Source organism: Psammomys obesus, unplaced genomic scaffold, assembly GCF_907164565.1.
Source record: "Psammomys obesus unplaced genomic scaffold, mPsaObe1.curated_primary_1811, whole genome shotgun sequence".
NCBI classification, from domain to species: Eukaryota; Metazoa; Chordata; class Mammalia; order Rodentia; family Muridae; genus Psammomys; species Psammomys obesus.
This window is the reverse complement of record NW_026596463.1, coordinates 5,086,965-5,106,742: the sequence shown is the minus strand read 5'-3', so window position 1 is coordinate 5,106,742 and position 19,778 is coordinate 5,086,965. Positions and strand designations below refer to the sequence as shown.

The following is a 19,778-nucleotide window of genomic DNA, read 5'->3' as shown; positions in this document are numbered from 1 at the left end:
AGTGGAATTAATCAGATTGTAGGGGTTTTGTACAGATAGATGTGTGGTGAAGTTTTAAAAATTGGAGAAAATATTGGGCAACAAGATGAAAAACATCTGATTTACACTGTGGTATGCCCCTCCCCCCCCCCATACAATGCTAGGGAAATGATGGCTGAGATTGCAGTTTGGATCTCTTGGTGTATATATTTTGAAATGTTGTGCATGCACCTCACTCAGTGCAATAAGCTCCAGTGTGTTGTTCTTCTAGGTATTTTAATTACAACCATTGCCTCCAAGGGAGAACTGCAGAATTGGCCTGATCTCTTACCAAAACTCTGTAGTCTGCTGGATTCTGAGGACTACAACACTTGTGAGGTAACATTGTTTGCTTCTGATCTTTGCTTCATGCCATATGGTAGCCTTTGGGAAAATGCTTCTGAAGGAAACAGCTTCAAAACCAGAAGCCTAAAGCTGCCTTTGTAATTTATATTTGTTACCTTTTACTGTTTTCTGGGAATAATATGACAAATCTCTTCACTGTGTTTTCTATAAAGAAATACTTTATCTTTCTAAGGTTATTCTTAAATGTTACATACATGTGATTTAAGAGCTGATTCTACTATATTTAATTCATTTTTTTAATTTTATGGGTGGGAGTGTTTTGCCTGCATCTATGTGTATGCTACATTTATATACAAGCACTGCATGCGTGTGCAGATGCACACGCACATGCTGGGAACCGAACCTTGAGGAACAAGCACTCTCACCCCACCAGAGAGCCATCGCTCCAGTCCTTTATTGATGTCTCACATATTTAAAAGGAAACTGAAATTCACCAAGACACCAGACCATGAATTGTTTTTAGTTTATCTAAATTAATGACATACAATAAAAGGCGCAAACATTTTTAATCATACATGAATTTTTATTCTGATCTCTTGATTTTGTTTTAGTTTTTGAGATTTTTATTTGCTTCTTTGTTTTGGATTTTTTGTTTTGGTTTGGTTTTGGTGAGTGAGTTTTTATTGTCACTTATGTTTAAGGCAATGAAGAAAATGTTTTGTGGCTTTATGTTTCTGTTTTTTGGTTTTTTGTGATTTGGTTTGATTTTTTTTTTTTTTTTTTTTTTAAGACAGTCTCTTCTGGTCCTCCTAACCTACCTCGTCCCAAATGCTGGGATTACAGACATGAGCCACCATGCCCAAATAGAATTCCTTTCTTACAGTTTCTCAATGTTGATGAGCACTGATATATTTGATTTACTAGCAGGTTTCCTTCCTTCTTTCTTGGAGACAGGGTCTCACAGTGTAGCTCTGGGTTGCCTAAAATTCCTAGAGATCTGACTATCTTTGTTTCTGAGAGATAGAATAAAAGCAGTGTGCAGACATTTAGGTGCTTTGACTCTTAAGCAGGGCATCGTGGAGGCAGAGATAAACAAGTGGCATCAAGTTTATGGCTAGCCTGGCTTGTCTAAAGGAGCAGTGATTTGGGAGAGAAGAGAAGGATTTTGGCAAAGTGATCTCTTCAGTCACTCTTTAAAATGTAATTCTCAGATGTGTGCTGGAGTCCCTGGGAAAAACAGTGACACAACTTAAATAGCACTTTGACATGATGATAAATATAAAAAATGAAATATAACAAAGCAGTTCCCGAGAACAGAAGTATAAACTATACTGATTGTAAAATTGTAAGGTGCTGTGCTGAAGATGTAGGCTTCCTCAACGCTGGCACAGAATAATTCCTAAATGGGTGTTTTTAGTGGAAATATGATGGGGAGGTTGTTTATTTTGCTTTTTGTTTTTCTTTGTCTTAAAAATTTCATTCCTCTGTCAGGCAGTGGTGACACACACCTTTAATCCTAACACTCAGGAGGCAGAGGCAGGTGGATCTCTGTGTTCCAAACCAGCCTGATCTACAGAGTGAGTTTTAGGTCACCCAGGGCTACTCAGAGAAATCTTGTCTTGCGAGAGAGTGTGTGTGTGTGTGTGCGCGCGCGCGCGCGCGCGCGTGCCCTCGCATGTGCGCTTCTTTATTATTATTATTTTGGTAGCCACTTAGTTGAATTTTTATTGCTACAACAGGAAACAAATGAACATTTGACTTTAGTCATTGGCTTTTAGAAATACAACTTGTTTGCAAAAAACTTAGTATTCAAGTATAGCTATTTTAATATAGCTAAAACCTAGGTAATGCATGTTAAATCTAAGACTGACTTTATATTTTTGATAAAGTTTTAAGTTTAAATTTTAAAATTTATTTTTTCAGGTATTGTAAAGAATAGTAGAATAGTCACACTGCTTTTGCTAGCACTGTTAGAAACTAACTGTCTGCAGTTCTCTATCAAGTTGTCAGTGATGGACGCAGAAAGAGTGAAGTAAGCAATTGACCTACTCAGTAGGTCATGCTGTGTGCAAGAACTCCAGGTTACCCTCTTGTCAAGAAAAGTGATTAGGGGAAGAAGTTGTCAGTGGAGTCTCCTCTCTTACTATGTTTTGTTGTCAGTTTCCTAATATATGGCTTGTATATGATTGTTTTAAAAGTTGTAGGTTATATATTTCAAAATGAATGCATGTTAACAGTGGTTAGGTAGCTTTACATTCATTTTAGCATTTAATAAGACAATTTTAATATGGACTTAATTGATAACATTTCAGTGGAATTAGATCTTGAGATTAGATATTTCTTATAATTAACAAAAATGTTTTCCAGTTTTAACTTACTTAATGCTAAAACTTTAAATGTATCATTAGGATGGTATTTTCATTTATGCTCTGAATTAACTTTAAGTTTTATAAAGCAGCCAGGTGTAGTGGCACATGCCTGTAATCCCAGCACTCAGGGAGGCAGAGGCAGGTGGATTTCTGTGAGCTCTAGGTCAGCCTGGTTTACAAAGCGGGTACAGGCCAGCCAGGGCTACACAGAGAAACTGTCTCTCATTCATATTCTCATATATATATATATATATATATATATATATATATATATATAAGCATTTGGGCAGATGATGTCATGGCATCTAAATTAATTAGCATGGCGTGCATTTTGGGTTTTTGCATTGTTTAGCTTTGTTTTTAGTCTGTTTGTTTGAGATATGGTCTTACTGTGTTGTCTAGACTGGTCTCAAACTAGTGGTCTTCATGTGTCATGAATCCCCAAGTGCTGGGATCCCAGACCCTGGGCTCTGTCACTTGAGCATGTGTAGCTGCTTTCAGTGAGCTCTGATGTTCTGCCCTGTCTCTTACAGGGAGCGTTCGGTGCCCTTCAGAAGATATGCGAAGACTCTGCAGAGATTTTAGACAGTGACGTTTTAGACCGCCCTCTCAACATCATGATTCCCAAATTTTTACAGTTTTTCAAGCACAGTAGTCCCAAAATAAGGTGTGTATGTAGCAGGGTTGGTCGACCATTAAAATTGTTACCTGCCTCGTCACATCCAAATGCTTAAATAACTAAAATTCTATTAGGGCAACATTGATATACCCGTGTCCATTCAGGTGAATGAGATTATCTGATGTTCTTTGAACTTTTGAACAAGATAAGTTCTTTCCTACCTACCTCTATTTCCAGATCCAGTTCTGTCATCTTTTTTTGCTTTTCTTCATCCTGTAAAGAAAATTCATGAGTGAATGATAATGAAAACATGTTTTCGTTGAGTTATTAACTGTTGTTACTCTAAAGGTTTTACATCTGATTTAAATACGTGGGCCCCAGGTCCTTTTAGATCCCTGAAATGACCCGGCAGGCTTCTGTGGAAGCTCCTCACGCTAGTGTAGACTCATGTCCTTTCTTCACCTTAGCAATCACAGTCTCTCCAGTGCTGCCTGCCCGAGTGACCAGAATAAATTAGCCTGTTGCCATCAGCTTCCCTTGCAAGTTATAATTACAGTGTTAATGGAAGTATGTAACTCTGTAGTGTCTCCTTTATTTTCTTGAGCTATTGAACTTTCTGACTTTTTGGGTGTATAGATGGTTGACTCTCCTAACTTGTTATTAAGGAAAATAAGGTTGTTTCTATTGTCAGTTTCTTTGATAGTTTTGTTGTCAGTTTTTCATATATCTCCATACAATAAACAGATGTATTGGCTTATAAATAGGAATCATTGGCTAGAAGAAATCAATCACTCAGTGGTGAGTGACCTTGAGTGCAGACTGTAGCTATTAGCTGGGCCTCAGTATTTTATCCCATGGATGTGTTTCAACTGTGTGAGCAGAAAGCTGACCTGACTTTATTTCTTGATTAAATTATCCTTTACATGTTGTTCGTGTACAGCTGTTGTCCCTCCTTTGGTAGCTAATCTCCCCTTTTCTAGTTCTTTTGGTGCTGTCCTGTGTTACAGCGTGTGTGTATGTATTCTTAAAGTGTGATGCCACCTTTCTGGATAAGGCTCACTTCACTCACACATCTCCTGCTCTGTCCATTTCTGCAGATGTCTTGAGCTCATTCTTCACAGCTTTGTGAATAAAATTCCACCCTGTAATGTGCCATGTTTTCTTTATCCATTCATCGATAATGGACGTCTAGGCTGGCTGTATTCCTTGGTTTAGTGATTGGTGTGTCGGTGAACTTAGATCTAGAAGCTCCTGGGCTTTAGGATCTTCTGTGTGTGTGTCCCTAGGCATGGCACGTATGTATGCTGGTCTGTATTTAGTGTTTTGAAGAAGCTGTACTGATTTACATGGTTGCTGTTCCCATCTTCAGCAAAAGTGGTTCCTCTTCTCGGTATCCTTGCCAGCATTTGTTGTAAGTCATTTTTAAATTATAGCCATTCCAGTGGGAGTAAGGTGAAATCTCAGTGCAGTTTTAATTTACATCTCACTAGTGCCGAAAGATGGGGACACTTTCAGGTATTTATTGATCGCTTTGCATTTCTTTGAGACTCTTCAGCTCATTATCCCATTTAGTGATTATTTAGGTTTTTTTTGTTCTTCATGATTGCATATTGATCTTTGATATGTAGGTGTCAAAGTTTTCTCCTGTTTTCTGTCTGCTTTCCTCTAGCGGTTTCAGTTTTCAGGTCTTAACATTAAAGGCTTTGATCCGTTTTGAATTGGTTTTGTTGTTTTTGTGTGCGAAGTATAAAGTATGGAACTAGCTGGTTGTTAATGTTCTGCTACCAGGTTTTCCTAGGAACGTGTGTAGAAGAGGCTGTTTCTCAATGTTGGAGACCTTTTCGGGGATCGGGTAGATACAGATGAGTAGTTGCCTTCCAGCCCTGTGTTTTATTTTGTGGGTGTTTCTGTGTGTGTGGTACAGTCTATGTTACTATGACTCTAGTGGATGGAATCTGAGCTCAGGGACTATATGCTGCCGTAAGCACCGTTTAGTGTTTACGGTTGTGTGGCTGTCCATTGTCTTGTGATTCCAGAGGAGTGTGAATTGTTAGTAACTTGGGCATTTTAAGTGGCTTTTTTATTTGTATGTCTGTTTGAATGCAGTGTTTCCTTGACCAGTTTTCTGGGCTGGAGAGTTGGCTCAGCACTTAAGAGCACTTACTGTTTCAGATGATGTAAATTCATTCCCAGCACCCACATGGCAGTTCACAAGTGTCTATAATGCCAGTTCCAGGGCATCTGACATCCTCAGGGAGACAGATATGCATGTGAAATAAGAATAAATGAAATTTTAAAAAAATTTTATGTGTCTGCGTGTTTTGCTAGCATGTTTGTCAATACCATAAGCATGAGGTGCCATGGAGGCCAGAAGTAGGTTTTGGCTCTCTAGAACTGGATTTACAGACGGTTGTGAGCTGTCCTGTGGTGCTGGGAAGAACCTGGATCCTCTGTAAGAGTAAGCAGCGCTTTTAACCACTGAGCCGCCTCCAGCTTCGCTTTGATACCTTGCCTTGTATCTCTGATAATTCTTTTATCTGCTTTGTTGATTGTCTTGGTGATATATTTTACTTTGCTTTTTAATTTAGCTTATGTGAATTTTTCATATCTAACATTTCTGTTTCTTTTTTCTCAAAATCTCTATTGGCTCACTAGAGTTCTCTTTTATTTTGCATTTTTTAGCTATATGACTAAGGTTTTCGGCCACTTTGCCTACTTTCTCCTCTGTGCTACTGCCTTTCCTCCAGGTGCTGTCTTGATTTCCTCCCTAAGTCATCTATGTGTTTACATCCTTTTAGAAGACATTGATCATTTTCTATTAAACTTGGAGAGGTCATCTAGCATTCCACACATTCAACCTGAATTCATTAGAGGACTTGTGATCTTTAAGGGAGCCTTTCCCTTTCAGATTTCTTTGTTCTCTATGTTGCAGTTTGTGCTACTCTTGGTTTGGATACCTCGCTCTTCCTCCTTTATTTGGGGATCTTGTTAGTAGCCTACTTTGGTGGGCTCTGTTAATTCTCAGTTCCACTTAGTGAGGAACAAATAAATAGTTATAGCAGCAAATAGTGCATGAGAGGCACATAGGAAAAATCAGTGGGTACGCTATTCTTTAGCAAAGAATAGAAAACAATGTAATGAGTATATTATGAAATTAAAAATTTAGAGTAAATGTGGAAATAGTAAACAGGTCAGATAAAGGAATGAGCAGGGACTCCGGAACACAAGGTTAAGTAGATGGAAGGGACAGTTATGAAGGGGAAAGAAAACAGGTAGTTAAAAAGTAAAAAGGATTCTCCAGTAACAAGAAAATATGTGAATAAAAGAAGATGAAAGTAAGAAGGGGAATAAAAGATAACAAAGGCTTTTTCAAAATTAAAAGAAGCTGTGTGTGGCAGCATTCACCTTTAATTCTAATATTAAAAGAGGCGGAGGAGGCGGATCTCTGAGTTTGAGGCCAGCTGGTGCACATAGTAAGTTCCAGGACAACCAGGGCTACATAGAGAACCCTTATCACAGCAAATAAATAAAAGTTACTTCTGAAGGTCTATTTATTGGTGTTGGAGATGTGGCTCAGCATGTACAGAGGACCAGAGTCAAGTTCCTGGGGCCCATACAACGACCTCTTAAGTTGTGACAACCCAGGCGGCTGTAGGGCACGCCTATAATCCCAGTGCTTGGGAGGCAGAGACAGGCAGATCTTTGTGTTTGAGGCCAGCCTGGTCTACAGAGCTAGTTCTAGGACAGCCAGGGCTGCACAAAGACACTGAGTCTTGAAACACTTCCCCCTCCTCCCCAAAGAAAAAAATTGTCAACTCTGAGGGCCCTTGCCACAAACAGACACAGATACATGATTTTAAAATAACCAGGGGTGGGGAGATGGCTAAGTGACTGTGTGCACATTGCTCTCTTAGAAGACCCATGTTTGGTTCTTCCGTATTCAGAGGCTCTGGTGCCCTTTTCTGATCTGCAGGCTTGCACACACATAGTACAGATGTGTGCAATATAAATAAATAATAAATAAATATAGATAAATAAATAAAGATAGATGCAGGTAAAATATTCATACACCTAATACAGAAATAAAATTTTAAATCTTTAAAAATACAGAATTCTACTAGAAGTTTTAATACTAGAAGTAAGAAGAATTGAAGGGCATTAAAAAAAAAAAAACAACTGGCTGATGGAAATAAATAAACTAATACATGAAAGATAGTAAAAATATAAAAAGGTAAAATTGCTAAGTAGAAAAAAGAAAGACAATAGTAGACACCTGTGGGGAGTCTTACTGGAGCCCGCCAGGGTTGTGCCGGCTGTGGGAAGGTCAGTTGTACTTGGAATCTCTTTGCTTATAGTTCATTCTAGTCAAAAGCTTGTGTAAGTGTCTTCACTTGTGCTTTGTTGACACCAGCATTCCCTGCTGGTCACAGTGGAGACAACCCCAGTGCTGAGATCTGCGTATCTGGAACTCCTTAGCTACTTTAAATCCTGAGTATTATTCACCCTGCTGGCAGGTGGAGCTATGGGTGTCAGGTCATCTTCTGGAGCGTTGGAGTTCTGAGTTGCTGACAGATAGCCAGCTCCAGAGGTGAGTCTTCTGCTGACATCAAGTGGTCATCTGACCTCAGGCTGAGTTATTCTCAGATGATGAGTTTGCCTCTTGTGCACTTCTGCCTGCACAGAGGCCCTGTCACATTTGCTGTCAGTGTCTGACCTTTGTTTTCTCTTGTCTTCCAGGATTGTCCCTCGTTCTGGGTCTCTGGCAGGTTGAATTTGGGCATGTTAAGTCAGGTCCCCGGACTTCGTTTTCTGTTCTTAGGTCCCTTGGGTAGCTCAGTTTTAAATAGTAGTGTCCCTCTTAGCATGCCACTGGGCCACAGCCCCCTGAGCCATTGGAGACTGTTTTCTGCTGCTTTTCTGTCCTGGTGTAAAGGGCATGGTCTCAACAAGGATTTGAGGTTTGAGAGAGGCTTGTCCTGTGCATAGGACTCATTTTCAGATAAGCTTATGTTTTCCCTACGCCTGCCATAGGCATCATTTATTTGGCTTTATCACGCCTTTTTAAATTACTTTTGTTGTTTGAGATTATAGTATAATCACATTATTTCTACCTCCAAACCCTCCTATATACTCCCCCCTGTCTTTCAGAGTTTATGGCCTTTGCATTACAGTCACATTGGTGAGACATTATAGGTGTCGCTTCACAAACTCCCCAGTCCTCTGACTTAGTAGAGTGATGGATGTTGGCTCTTCTGTAAGATCCATAACTTCTCTAGCTCTGGGGACTTGTCTATATTTCTAGCACTGGGCATGATTCCCATCTTGTTGAACAGGTCTTAAGTCCAGTTAGAGAGCTGTTGGTTACTGCCAAGGCATGTGTGCCACTGCTGCACCCTTCGGGTTGTCGTGCTGGTGTTGCCGGGTCCTAGCCCGACAGGGCTGCTCACCGCTTCTCTCCTTTGAAAGCTTGCAGGTGCCTTCTGCTACCATGAAGGTAGTCCTTAGGGAGAGGACATCCAGGTCAGCTCAGCTCAGGGGTCTATGAGCCCTGTATCTGAAGTGCGTGGTGTCTCAGCAGTAGGGACTTAACTTCCCACTTCTGAGTGCAACCAAGGGCAAGAGCAACAGACTGTAGTGTGTTATCTTACCTTACCGTCTCCGCTGATCTCCCTCCTGCCCTTTCCCAGATGCCTGCTATTCCCCTCTCTCTTGTTCCTCCATCAGAAGTCTTTTTCTTACTGTCCTGGTTTCTGCAGTGACTCGGGAATATGTACTATCTGAAGATTTGAGGCTAGGAGCCTCTGATGAGAGGGAACATTCATTGTTCGTCTTTCTGGATCTGGGTTCCCTCACACAAAATGAACTTTTCTAGTTCCTTCCATTTGCCTGCAAAATTTATGATTTTATTTTTTTTTACAGCCAAATAGTATTCCATACTGTAAATATACCACATTTTCATCGTCTATCTAGTTTATTTTTATTCCCTAGCTATTGTGAATAGAGCACCAATGGACATGACTGAACAAGTGTCTGGAGTAGGATGTTGAGTTCCTTGGCCTTATGCCAAGGAGTACTTTAGCTGGGTAATATGGTAGACCCACTTTTAGCTTTTTTGATCATTCTCCCAACTTTTCCTATAGTGACTATACCAGTTTGCAATCCCATCAAGAGTAAATGAGGTTCTCACTCCCCCATCATTTGTTGTAGGGATTTTTATTGATCTTTGCCATTCTGACTGGGTAAGATGAAATCTCAAAGTTGTTTTGATTTACATTTTCTAATTGCTAGAAGCAATGGACGTAGTTTAGATTTTTTAAATCCTTAACTGTTTAGGTCCTAGAACCATTTTGTGAATGGGTTATTTGGTGGTGGGTTTATTTGGTGGTTTTGGTGTTGGTTTTGGTTTCCTGTGAAAGGGTTGTTCATCCCCCAAAGGGGTTATGACCCCCAAGTATTAACCCTGTTGTCAGATGTCTAGCTGACAAAAATTCTCTCCTATTCTGTGGGCCTCTTTATCTGATTGATGATTGTTTCTTTAGTGGGGTAGAAGCTTTTTATTTTCCAAGTTCTACCTGCCAGTAATTGTTAACCTTAATTTGGGGGCAAGTAGAATCCTATTCAGGAAGTCTTTTCCTACAGCTAAATAATTTAGGGGGACTACCTATGTCATCTTTTAGCGGACTCGGTGTTTCAGGCTTTATGAGTTAGTTTTTGTGTAGGGTGATAGAACACTTCTAACTTCTATATGTGGACATCCAGTTTTCCCAGTACCGTTTGTTGAAGATGCTTTCTCTAGCCTGTTTTGAGGCTGTTTGTCACAAAAATAGCTGAAGTTATACATACTCATTTGGGTCTTTGATTATTTTTCCAATGGTCTACATATATCTTCTACCAGTAACATTGGGTTTTCTCTCTTTTTCTCTCTTTTTTGTTGTTGTTTGTTTGTTTAGACAGTCTGTAGTCCTGGCTGTTCTGGAACTCACTGTTCAGACCAGTCTGGCCTGAAATTCACAGAGCTCTGCCTGCCTCTGCTTCCCAAGCATTGGAATTTCATGTGTCCGCTACATACAGCTCATGTTGTCTTTATTACTGTGGTTCTCTAAGATACAGAATGGTGATCTCTCTAGCGTTCTTTTGCTCAGGATTGTTTTGGCTATCTGGGATTTTTTGTTGTTGTTGGGTTTTTTGGGGTTTTTTTTTTGTGGTTACATGTGAATTCTGTTTGTATCACATTTTAAATGTTGCTAATCAGGTAGATACAATGTTTTGTTACTGTATTGATTGTGTGCTTTTTATCATTAAGGCTGTTGACTTTGTATTATTATAAGCATTGCCCTTCACACTTTTGTTCATATTTTTATTAGAGCTTTTTTCTTTTTGATCTGTGGGTATTTAAAGATTTCTCTATTTCCTTCTGGCTCTTTTTAAGATTAGTTTATGATGCTGCTCAGTATGGTCTTTTAGCTCCTGGGCTCATGCTGTGTATCTCAGCCTTCTTGTGAACCTGAGTTTCTGAGTGCAAACCACCACGTGGCTCAGCATTACCTTCGTAATCTGTGACCCTTTAATACAGGTCCTCATGCTGTGGTGACCCCACCATAACATTTCATTGCTGCTTTATAACTGTATCTTTGCTGCTGTTATGAATCGTGATGTAAATATCTGATACGCAATTCCTGTGAAAGGGTTGTTCATCCCCCAAAGGGGTTATGACCCACAGATTGAAAAATGCTGCTGTGGAAGTCAGGGTTTCCTTTGAATAGCATATTTTCCCCTGACTGTCTTAGTTACTGCTCTATTGATGTGAAGAGACACCATGATCAAGTCAACTCTCATAAAAAGAAGCATTCATTTGGGGGCTTGCTTACAGTTTCAGAGGGTTAGTTCTTCTCATCACAGTGAGAAGCATGGTAGCATGCTGGGAGGTGCTGGAGCAGCAGCTGAGAAAATTACATCTTTTTTTTTTTTCCTTTTATTTTTTAAGTCTTTAAAAAAATTTATTACAATTTATTCACTTTGGAGAATGACATCTTGATGCACAGGCAGAAAGAGAGAAACTGGGGTTGACATGGGACTTGTGAAACCTCAGAGCCCATCCCACAATGTTCTCCATCAAGGCCACACTCAGTACTTTTTCAAACAGTTCCACTCCCTGGTTACTAGGCATTCAACTATGTTGAATTCTCATTTAAACCACTACATTAGCACATTCATTAAAATAATGTGTTCTCCTGCCAGGCATGATGGCACACACCTTTGAGCCCAGCTCTTGGGAGGAAAAGTCAAGTAGATCTTCAAGTTTAAGGCTAAATGGGGCTACATAGTAAGACCATGTCTTTAAAAAAGAAAATAATGAAGTTCCCGCTTTGGTTTAAAAAACTCACTTGTCCAATGTACATGTAGTTTCTTCTGGGTCCTTATTTAATGACCACAGGGTCATACTGGATTCTAGTGTGTTCTTTGAACAAAATTTTGAACTTTTGAGATTTTTAGCAAATTGCAGTCATTTTAAAATATAGCTCATAAAAGATTATTGGGAGCTACACAAGAAGGAAAGAGTTAGACAATGGAAGGTTTTAGGAATGCTGACTTTAACCTGTAAAAGTTATTTTCTGGTAGATATCAGTGCAAAAGGAAGTTGTGATAGTGTAGCAGCTGAGAGAATATCTTGATGAGAATAGAGTGATCACTGCAAGGCCAGATGCCCAGCTTGTGAATGTGGTAACTGAAAAGTTCTAGCTAGTAAAAGTATGGATTGAAGATAGACTAATATTATTTGGCCTGAAATCTACAGATATTATAAAATGGAAATTGGAATTGAAATGTATTTTGCTCTGCTTAAGTTTTCTTACTAATACTCAGATGCTTTTAAAACAAGGACTTTTATTTTTCCTTCAGCTTAAAAGTATTTAGTTTTATGGGGAAAAAAACTGCATTGTAAAATATATATATTTGGGTAGGTGCCATTTATATAATATCAAGCAGATCTTGCTCAGAAATAATTAAATCAAAGTATATGGCTAAGTGCCAGGAGTATTCTTCGGGTTTTTTGTTTGTTTTTTTTTTTTAAATAGATATATGCTGGTGTTGCTTCAGCTTTAGTTTCTGATTACTGTGTCACTAACATTCTCTGTTAATACACAGATTTTTGACTTACACTTTTAATGGATACATATAATATTTGTAGAGATGCACATTGAAGTTCTTGTGCTGTGAGCGTATATTAATGTGTACATTTGGTTTCTAGGTCTCATGCTGTTGCATGTGTCAATCAGTTCATCATCAGTCGGACTCAAGCACTTATGCTGCACATTGATTCTTTCATTGAGGTAAGATTCAGCCCTGCCCATGAGGACCACCCTGTGCTGAGGTTTCAGTTTATAGCTAGTAATTTACAATGTAGAAATAGTTACTACTGCTGATGGTATTAAAATCAGATATGATAGGACTAGTTTTTCTTGGCCAAAAATTAAAGCATTCTTTATGTGATAGAACATTGGAGATGTGATGCAGATACTGGCTATGGAGTGAATATATACAGTTCTGCCTACTAGCTTGACTACTTAGTAGAATTCTCTCTCGATAAAACCATTCCATTTTAACATGAAAATTGATTTTCCTAGCTCACGAGTAGGAAAATCACATGAGTGAAGCAAGAAATCACAAAACATTTAATAAACTTGGATGACATTGACTCATACCAATCCAGAGATACATCCTGAAAGGACAGCTTCTTCACAGTAGCCCTTACTGTCCACTGTGCATTGCATAAAGTGGCAATGCACATAAAATCTTAGGTGGCCTCCATATATATAGGCCACACCATTTAGGCAGGGCTTTCTGTTTTTCCATTGACTTTCATAGTAAATGTAATGGTATCAAGAAAACTATTAACTAGCTCTTAAATACTAAGTTCCATGTTTGTGGCGTAAATGCAGAAGAATAAGGCCATGATCCATAAACAGTACAATTCCTTTTCAGAAACGCTTGGCCTATTACAGTAGCTATAAAAGCTGAAATTATAGGTGGGGGTGGGAGGGTCATTTTATTTCTCTTAACAGCTTCTTTCCAAATTCTGTAGATCAGGTTGGCTTTGAACTCAGGGCATCCGCCTGCCTCTGGCCACCACTCCCAGCTGTGTATAAGACTTTGTAAGAAGCAGCCCATGCTCAATCACAGGCCTTTCCGTTCTCTCCCACCCTACTGTGCTACACACTCCAGGCTTCCTGGCCATTCTCCTGTCTCTACCTCCCAGCTCAATATAGGAGTGCTGGGGTACCACTACACAGGCTCTTTTTCTTTTTTTCTTTAAAAAAACAAAACAAAACATGAGTTCTGGGGAGAAAGTTGACTGGGGTAGACTTGCCCACACAAGCAAGCGTCTTTACTCACTGAGTCACTCAGATCTTTTTGATGTTTTTCAAGATGTATTCTTAGCTCTAGTTCACTGTGTATGTAGCCTAATATGACTTGAACTCCTGATCATCCTACCTTCATCTCAAATGATGGGTTACAGGCCAACCAGAGGACTCTAGGTTCTGTGGCCATCATAAAGTTGGCTTACTCTTAGTGAAAACTTGTTGATAAAATCAAAGTATCAGTGTCATGCAAGCCAGCTTCATTTTTAGCCGCTATTCACTAATTACGTATCTGGGAAATGAATAATAGTATCTTGGGCGTTGTGAGTGGGTATGTTAGTCTGTTGTCTCACACTCCCACTCCTTTAACCTTCAGAAGAATTTGTTAGAACCCTTGATTGCTGTTCCCTTTCCTCTCTACTAGTTGTAGCTGACTTGGTGAAGGTTGTTAACCTGCTCCCTCTGCTGCTCTTGGAGGGGGTTGAAGGCCAGGGCCCAATGATACAGTTCCATTATTTGTTTATTCCATTCATTTGTTGGTTGTTCTTTAAACAGGGTCTGACTCTATAGTTTGGGCTGGCTTGGAACTCACTATGTAACCATAGCTAGCCTAGCATTTCTGCCTCGGTTTTCAGAGTGCTAGGATTGTACATCCAACAATCCATTCTTACATACTTAAAAAAAAAAAAAAAAGAAAGAAAAAAAGAACCTTAAAGTACAAGTGAGCAGCTGAGAAGATGGTTCAGTCTGTAAAGTGACTTGTTCAGATCCCAGCATTCAACATAAAAGCCAACCTTGGCATTGCTTGTCTGTAACCCCAGCCCTGGGGTGGCTTAGAGACAGGGAGATCCCTCCAAGTTCCATATCTAGAAGAATGAGTTGGTGAGGCTTTGGGTTCAATGAGTGATCTTACCTAAAACATAATAATAATGTAGAGACTAGCTGTGGGACACCTCTGGCCTGCAATGCACATACGTGTTTACCTACACCACTCACACGAATATACACTGCACACAAAACCACCACTCAACATTAAGAATGGTATTTAGGCCACTGAGAGATGGCTCAGTGGTTGAGAGCATGGACCACTCATCTAGAGGATCTGAATTCAATTCCCAACACCCACATCAGATGACTCACAACCACCTGTAACTGCAGCTCCAAAGCATGATGCCCCTGGACTCTGTGGGCAGTGTACTTGTGTGCATACACAACCCCTGCATGTGCACGTACTTAAATAAATGTTTTTAAAAATATGTTGTCATGGTGCATACTTTCAATCCCAGCACTTGGGCACAGAGGCAGATGGATCTCTGAGTTCCAAGCCAGCCAGTAATACACAGAGACCTTTAAAAAAAAAAAAAAATCAAAAAAGAAAAAAAAAATTAAAAAGAAAAATAGAGTGACTTTTTATGTGATAGTCATGGTCTTTGGCAGTTGTGGCTCCACAGTTACTTAGCTGTCTGCTTTATCATTTGCTGTAAGGTGATTTTGGGGTTGGGGCAATATTTCTTTGTTTGGTTTGGGTTTTTTGAAACAAAGTCTTCTGGTCTTGAAAATTAAGGCCTTCTGCCTTTACCTGTCAAGTGCTGCATGTCAAACTTCCAGTTCAGTTATCTTAGCATTTCTATTAAGTATAAACCTTTTTAATACATTGGGAATTTTAAACTGGGATGGGGGAAATGTGTTTCTTCTACAACAGAATCTGTTTGCACTGGCTGGTGATGAGGAAGCAGAGGTGCGGAAAAACGTGTGCCGGGCGCTTGTGATGCTGCTTGAAGTCCGGATGGATCGCCTCCTTCCTCATATGCATAACATAGTTGAGGTAACTGAAGCAGCATATTTGAACAAAATATATAATATAAAGATACAGTTTCCTGATTTTTCTATAATACCTTTGAGTGGAGGGACATAAATATGTTTGTTTTTAAATTATAAATCCTCTTGGTTTTTTTTTTTTTGTTTGTTTGTTTTGTTTTGTTTTGTTTTGTTTTGTTTCTTTTGTGAAATTTAAGATATTATTGGATGAGTTACTTAAACATACAAGGTTTTAATCATTGTAACTAAGAAATTCTCATTAAACATGGTATACCACGTTATGGGTATTTTGGGGATATTAGGTGACATTCAGGGGTTGTTGGAAATAGAATTAAAAATTGAGTTTGCTTTCTTCCCATTATCAATAAAATTGTACTGATTTTGTGACTTACAGAAAGTATGAGTTTTCTAAGCAAGAAAGCCATTGACTGGGCAGTGGTGGAACAGTTGCCTTTAATCCCAGCACTGGGGAGGCAGAGGCAGGCCAGCCTGATGTGCAGAGCGAGTTCTGTGATAGCCAGGGCTACACAGAGAAACCCTGGGTGGAAAAACCAGAAGGAGGAGGAAGAGATTGACCCTTAGTTTCATGTACAAACCATGTAGATTTTAAAAGGTCCTCTTTCAGATGTGTGGTTAAAGTAAATGTAGAAAATTTCATCAGTTGCACTATTTAAGGACTGTATAAGATAGATGAAAGGTTTATGTTGTATTCAGTGCCAGTAGAGTCACACTTTTATTTTACATTTCTGAATATAATCCTATTTGTTTATATGGCTTCCAAAGTGCCTGAAGCTGTATGTTTTCTAGAGCCTTACTTGTGCTTCCAGTTTTGTATTGTGTGGTGAGATAAGACCTCTTAGAAATGGAGTTTCAGTGTGTTAGACTCTGTAGAGCTGTCTCAGTGGGTGAGAGTGCTTAATACTCTTGAAGAAGTTGGGGGTCTATCCCTAGCGTTCATGGAGGCTCACAGCTGCTTGTAATTCCAGTTCAAAGAGATCCACTCCCTCTTCTGGCTTCAGTGGGCACTCTATACAAGGTGCTCACACAGATGAGCAGGCACACAAAATATATATTAATATTAAATAAATATTGGCATCCACTTTGTACAGCATCTTCTGTTGTCAGAAGTATAGAAATGGTATCTTTGAGTCTGTTTTGTCTATGAAGTCAACTCTAATAGGTTGAAAAGTTGAGTTTGAAGCTAATCAGAAAGTTAAGCATTGTATCACTTGGTGTAGGTCACACCTAGGGAGCTGACTTTATAGTATTGTGTAGCACTTGATGTCGTGCTGCTCTGAAGCATAATAGTTGACGTGTAGAACAGGCCTGTGACAGGTACCATATGTGGTATGTTTCCATCGAGAAGAGAGGGTGCACTAGAAATGTTTGGACTGACTTTGACTTCCATCCCACGTATACTGGAAAGTCACATGAGTGAATTCAGCTTGGTGTGTTCAGAGATCATGATAAAATAACTTGTTGAAATGACTGATTGTAGTTAAGAAGTGTTGAGAAGTGTTGAAGTGTACTGGTGCACACCTGTAGTCCCAGCACTCAGGAGCCTAGGTGTGAGGCCAGATGAGCTACGGGGTGAGATCCAGGCCAACCTGGGATCTTTGCTGAGACCCTGTCTCCAGAGGACAAAGACAGAAAAGGCTTTTTTTCTAAAGTAAAAAATATTGATTCAACATCGGTTTAAATATGGAAAAAGGTTTGTCTGCAAGAGACAGTTTGTTTTGTTAATTTAAAAAAAAATTTTATTTTAAGGAATGTTATGAAGTTATTTTGTTTAAGTTATATTTGTTTAAGGAATGTATGAAGTTATTTTTGTTTTTCTCTGATTAACATTGACATGTCAGAAAATTCTAACAGTTTCTTAAATACCCCTGCACAGAAGTAGATCAATAATACATACACATAAAAACTTCATTCTTACACAGTGGTTCTTGAGTTGGTCATAGTGGGTCAAGCTTGTAATCCTAGCTCTCAGGGAGGCAGAGGCAGGTAGATCACTTTGAGTTTAAGGCCACCCTGGTCTGCAAAGTGAGTCCAAGACCCTGTCTTGGGAGACGGGGGGAACAACAAAAAACAGTAGTTCTTCAATTCTAGCATGTTTTAGAGGCACGTGGGAGCGTTTAAAAGGAGAGAAGTACACATTGGAAACCATGACTTGCAGTATATAGGCAGATTAGGACTAAAATACCATTTGTTATCAGGGTTAAGCTGATGAACAATATGGATTCTTTTCACAGTACATGCTGCAGAGGACCCAAGACCAAGATGAGAATGTGGCTTTGGAGGCTTGTGAATTCTGGCTGACTTTGGCTGAACAGCCAATATGCAAAGATGTACTTGTAAGGCATCTACCTAAGTAAGTGTTGTGATTATGCTGCTTGTCCTAAGCACACTCATCTTCATAAAGTTTGTCCTCTCACCATAGATGGGGCCTCCAAAAGGGTCACTTTGTTATTGATATGAATAGGTTTTTCAGGATTACCTTTTTAAAAACAACATGAAAATAGTTTGTTCGTGTGTTGGGTGAAGATTCACAAGTGCCAGAATAGGCCTGTGGAGGCCAGAGGACAGCGTGTCCTGAAGCCCTGCCTAGACAGACAGGCAGGCATAATTGCATTGTTTAATTACTCTTGGTCTTTTTTTCTGGAACATTATTAGCTGATCCATGTTTCTTAAAACTAGCCTGTTCATATTCCTCAGTTAATGGGGACAGTGATGTAGCCCCGGATATGCTCAAAGACTATATTGCTACTGTTGTTGTCATTGGGTTAGTTAGTGTATGTAAGGTCGTTAAGATGACTTAAAACTGGGCTGGAGAGGTGGCTGCCCTTCCAAAGGTCCTGAGATGAATTCCCAGCCACCACAGGGTGGCTTTCAACCATCTATAACGTGATCTGGTGCCCTCTTCTGGCCTGCAGGCCTACATGCAGGTATACATAGTAATAGTAAATCTTTAAAAAAAATACTGTTGATCTTTGTTTCATGAATTCTCTCTTAGGTTGATTCCTGTGTTAGTGAATGGCATGAAGTACTCAGATATAGACATTATTCTGCTTAAGGTAAGGAAACTGTTCTCTCACTAGGGAAGATAATCTATATTGATAATACAGCTTTGGATTTGATCAGTAGGATGTTTTGTTTGTTTGTTTTAGGATAGCCCCTATATAAAGGTGCCCTGTTATATTTAATAGGCCACAGATGTTCAAAGATAGAACAAGTATAATGGATTTTCATGGCAATAAGTAATACCTTAATTGATAATGACTGGGTTTTCCTTAATTTACTTCGACCGAAGCTATTTGGAGATTATTTTAGTTTATAGTTTGTAATTTGTTTTATTTAAGTTCATCTTATGCTCTCTGGGGTTTATTTTAAATACACTGATCTGAGTTTGATCTAGGTTACTCTTACAGCACCAACTAAAAGGGCCTAAAAACCTAGCAAGTGTCATATGCTCTATTGTCCCTTCCTCAGGGACCTGTTTACTGCAGAGAGGAGTAGTTCTCACTCAGAAAAAAACACTCCAGCATCCTGTGCATGGCCCATATGATGTTCTGGTTCCTTTACTCGTGTTGGTATTAATAGCTTAAAGTGGAATAGCCACTGAAGGTTTCTGTCTAAAATAACAGGGTGATGTTGAAGAAGACGAAACAATTCCTGATAGTGAACAGGATATAAGGCCGCGATTTCATCGCTCCAGGACAGTGGCTCAGCAGCATGAAGAGGATGGAATTGAAGAGGAAGATGATGATGATGATGAAATTGATGATGATGATACAATTTCTGACTGGAATCTGAGTAAGTCAGATGGGTGTAAAGCACGGTTGCTTACTTGGAGTAATTCTGTTGTTGGCATGTGATCTAGTTCTTAGGAAGCTGAAGGGGAGGTTCAAAAGTTTGATTTCAGCCTGAACTATGTAGCAAAGGCCCTTTGTCAAGAAAAAAAAAAAAGTAATACAATGAGTTTTATTTGTAAATCTGTCCAGCTGTCACCATAATTATAAATGTGGGATATTTTTGTTACTTCCATCCCCACTAGTTATCAATCTCTATGTCTCTCTAAGGATTTGCTGCTTATAAACAATCCAATCTGACTAGGTTTTACTTAGCATGATGTTTTAGGGCTCACGCATGTTATAGCATGTATCCATAGTTCTTTCCTGTATTATATTTTCCCTTTCGTTAGTTGATAGCTATTGGCATTGTGTTTTCCGTTTTGGTGTGGGGAGTAACGATCCATGAAAACTGATGTGCAGGTGTGGACATGTTTTCTGG

At 39.3% G+C, this 19,778-nt stretch overlaps 1 protein-coding gene across 1 annotated transcript in view; it reads left to right on the top strand.

The window, feature by feature from the left end:
- Positions 1 to 19,778, top strand: part of Tnpo1 (transportin 1) — an 81,731-nt gene that overhangs the window by 41,705 nt on the left and 20,248 nt on the right. The window contains exons 6-12 of the mRNA XM_055598404.1: positions 251 to 357; positions 3,227 to 3,360; positions 12,560 to 12,641; positions 15,373 to 15,495; positions 17,741 to 17,859; positions 18,502 to 18,562; positions 19,133 to 19,301. Coding sequence (XP_055454379.1) covers positions 251 to 357; positions 3,227 to 3,360; positions 12,560 to 12,641; positions 15,373 to 15,495; positions 17,741 to 17,859; positions 18,502 to 18,562; positions 19,133 to 19,301 — 795 coding nt within the window. The remainder of the gene's footprint in view (positions 1 to 250; positions 358 to 3,226; positions 3,361 to 12,559; positions 12,642 to 15,372; positions 15,496 to 17,740; positions 17,860 to 18,501; positions 18,563 to 19,132; positions 19,302 to 19,778) is intronic.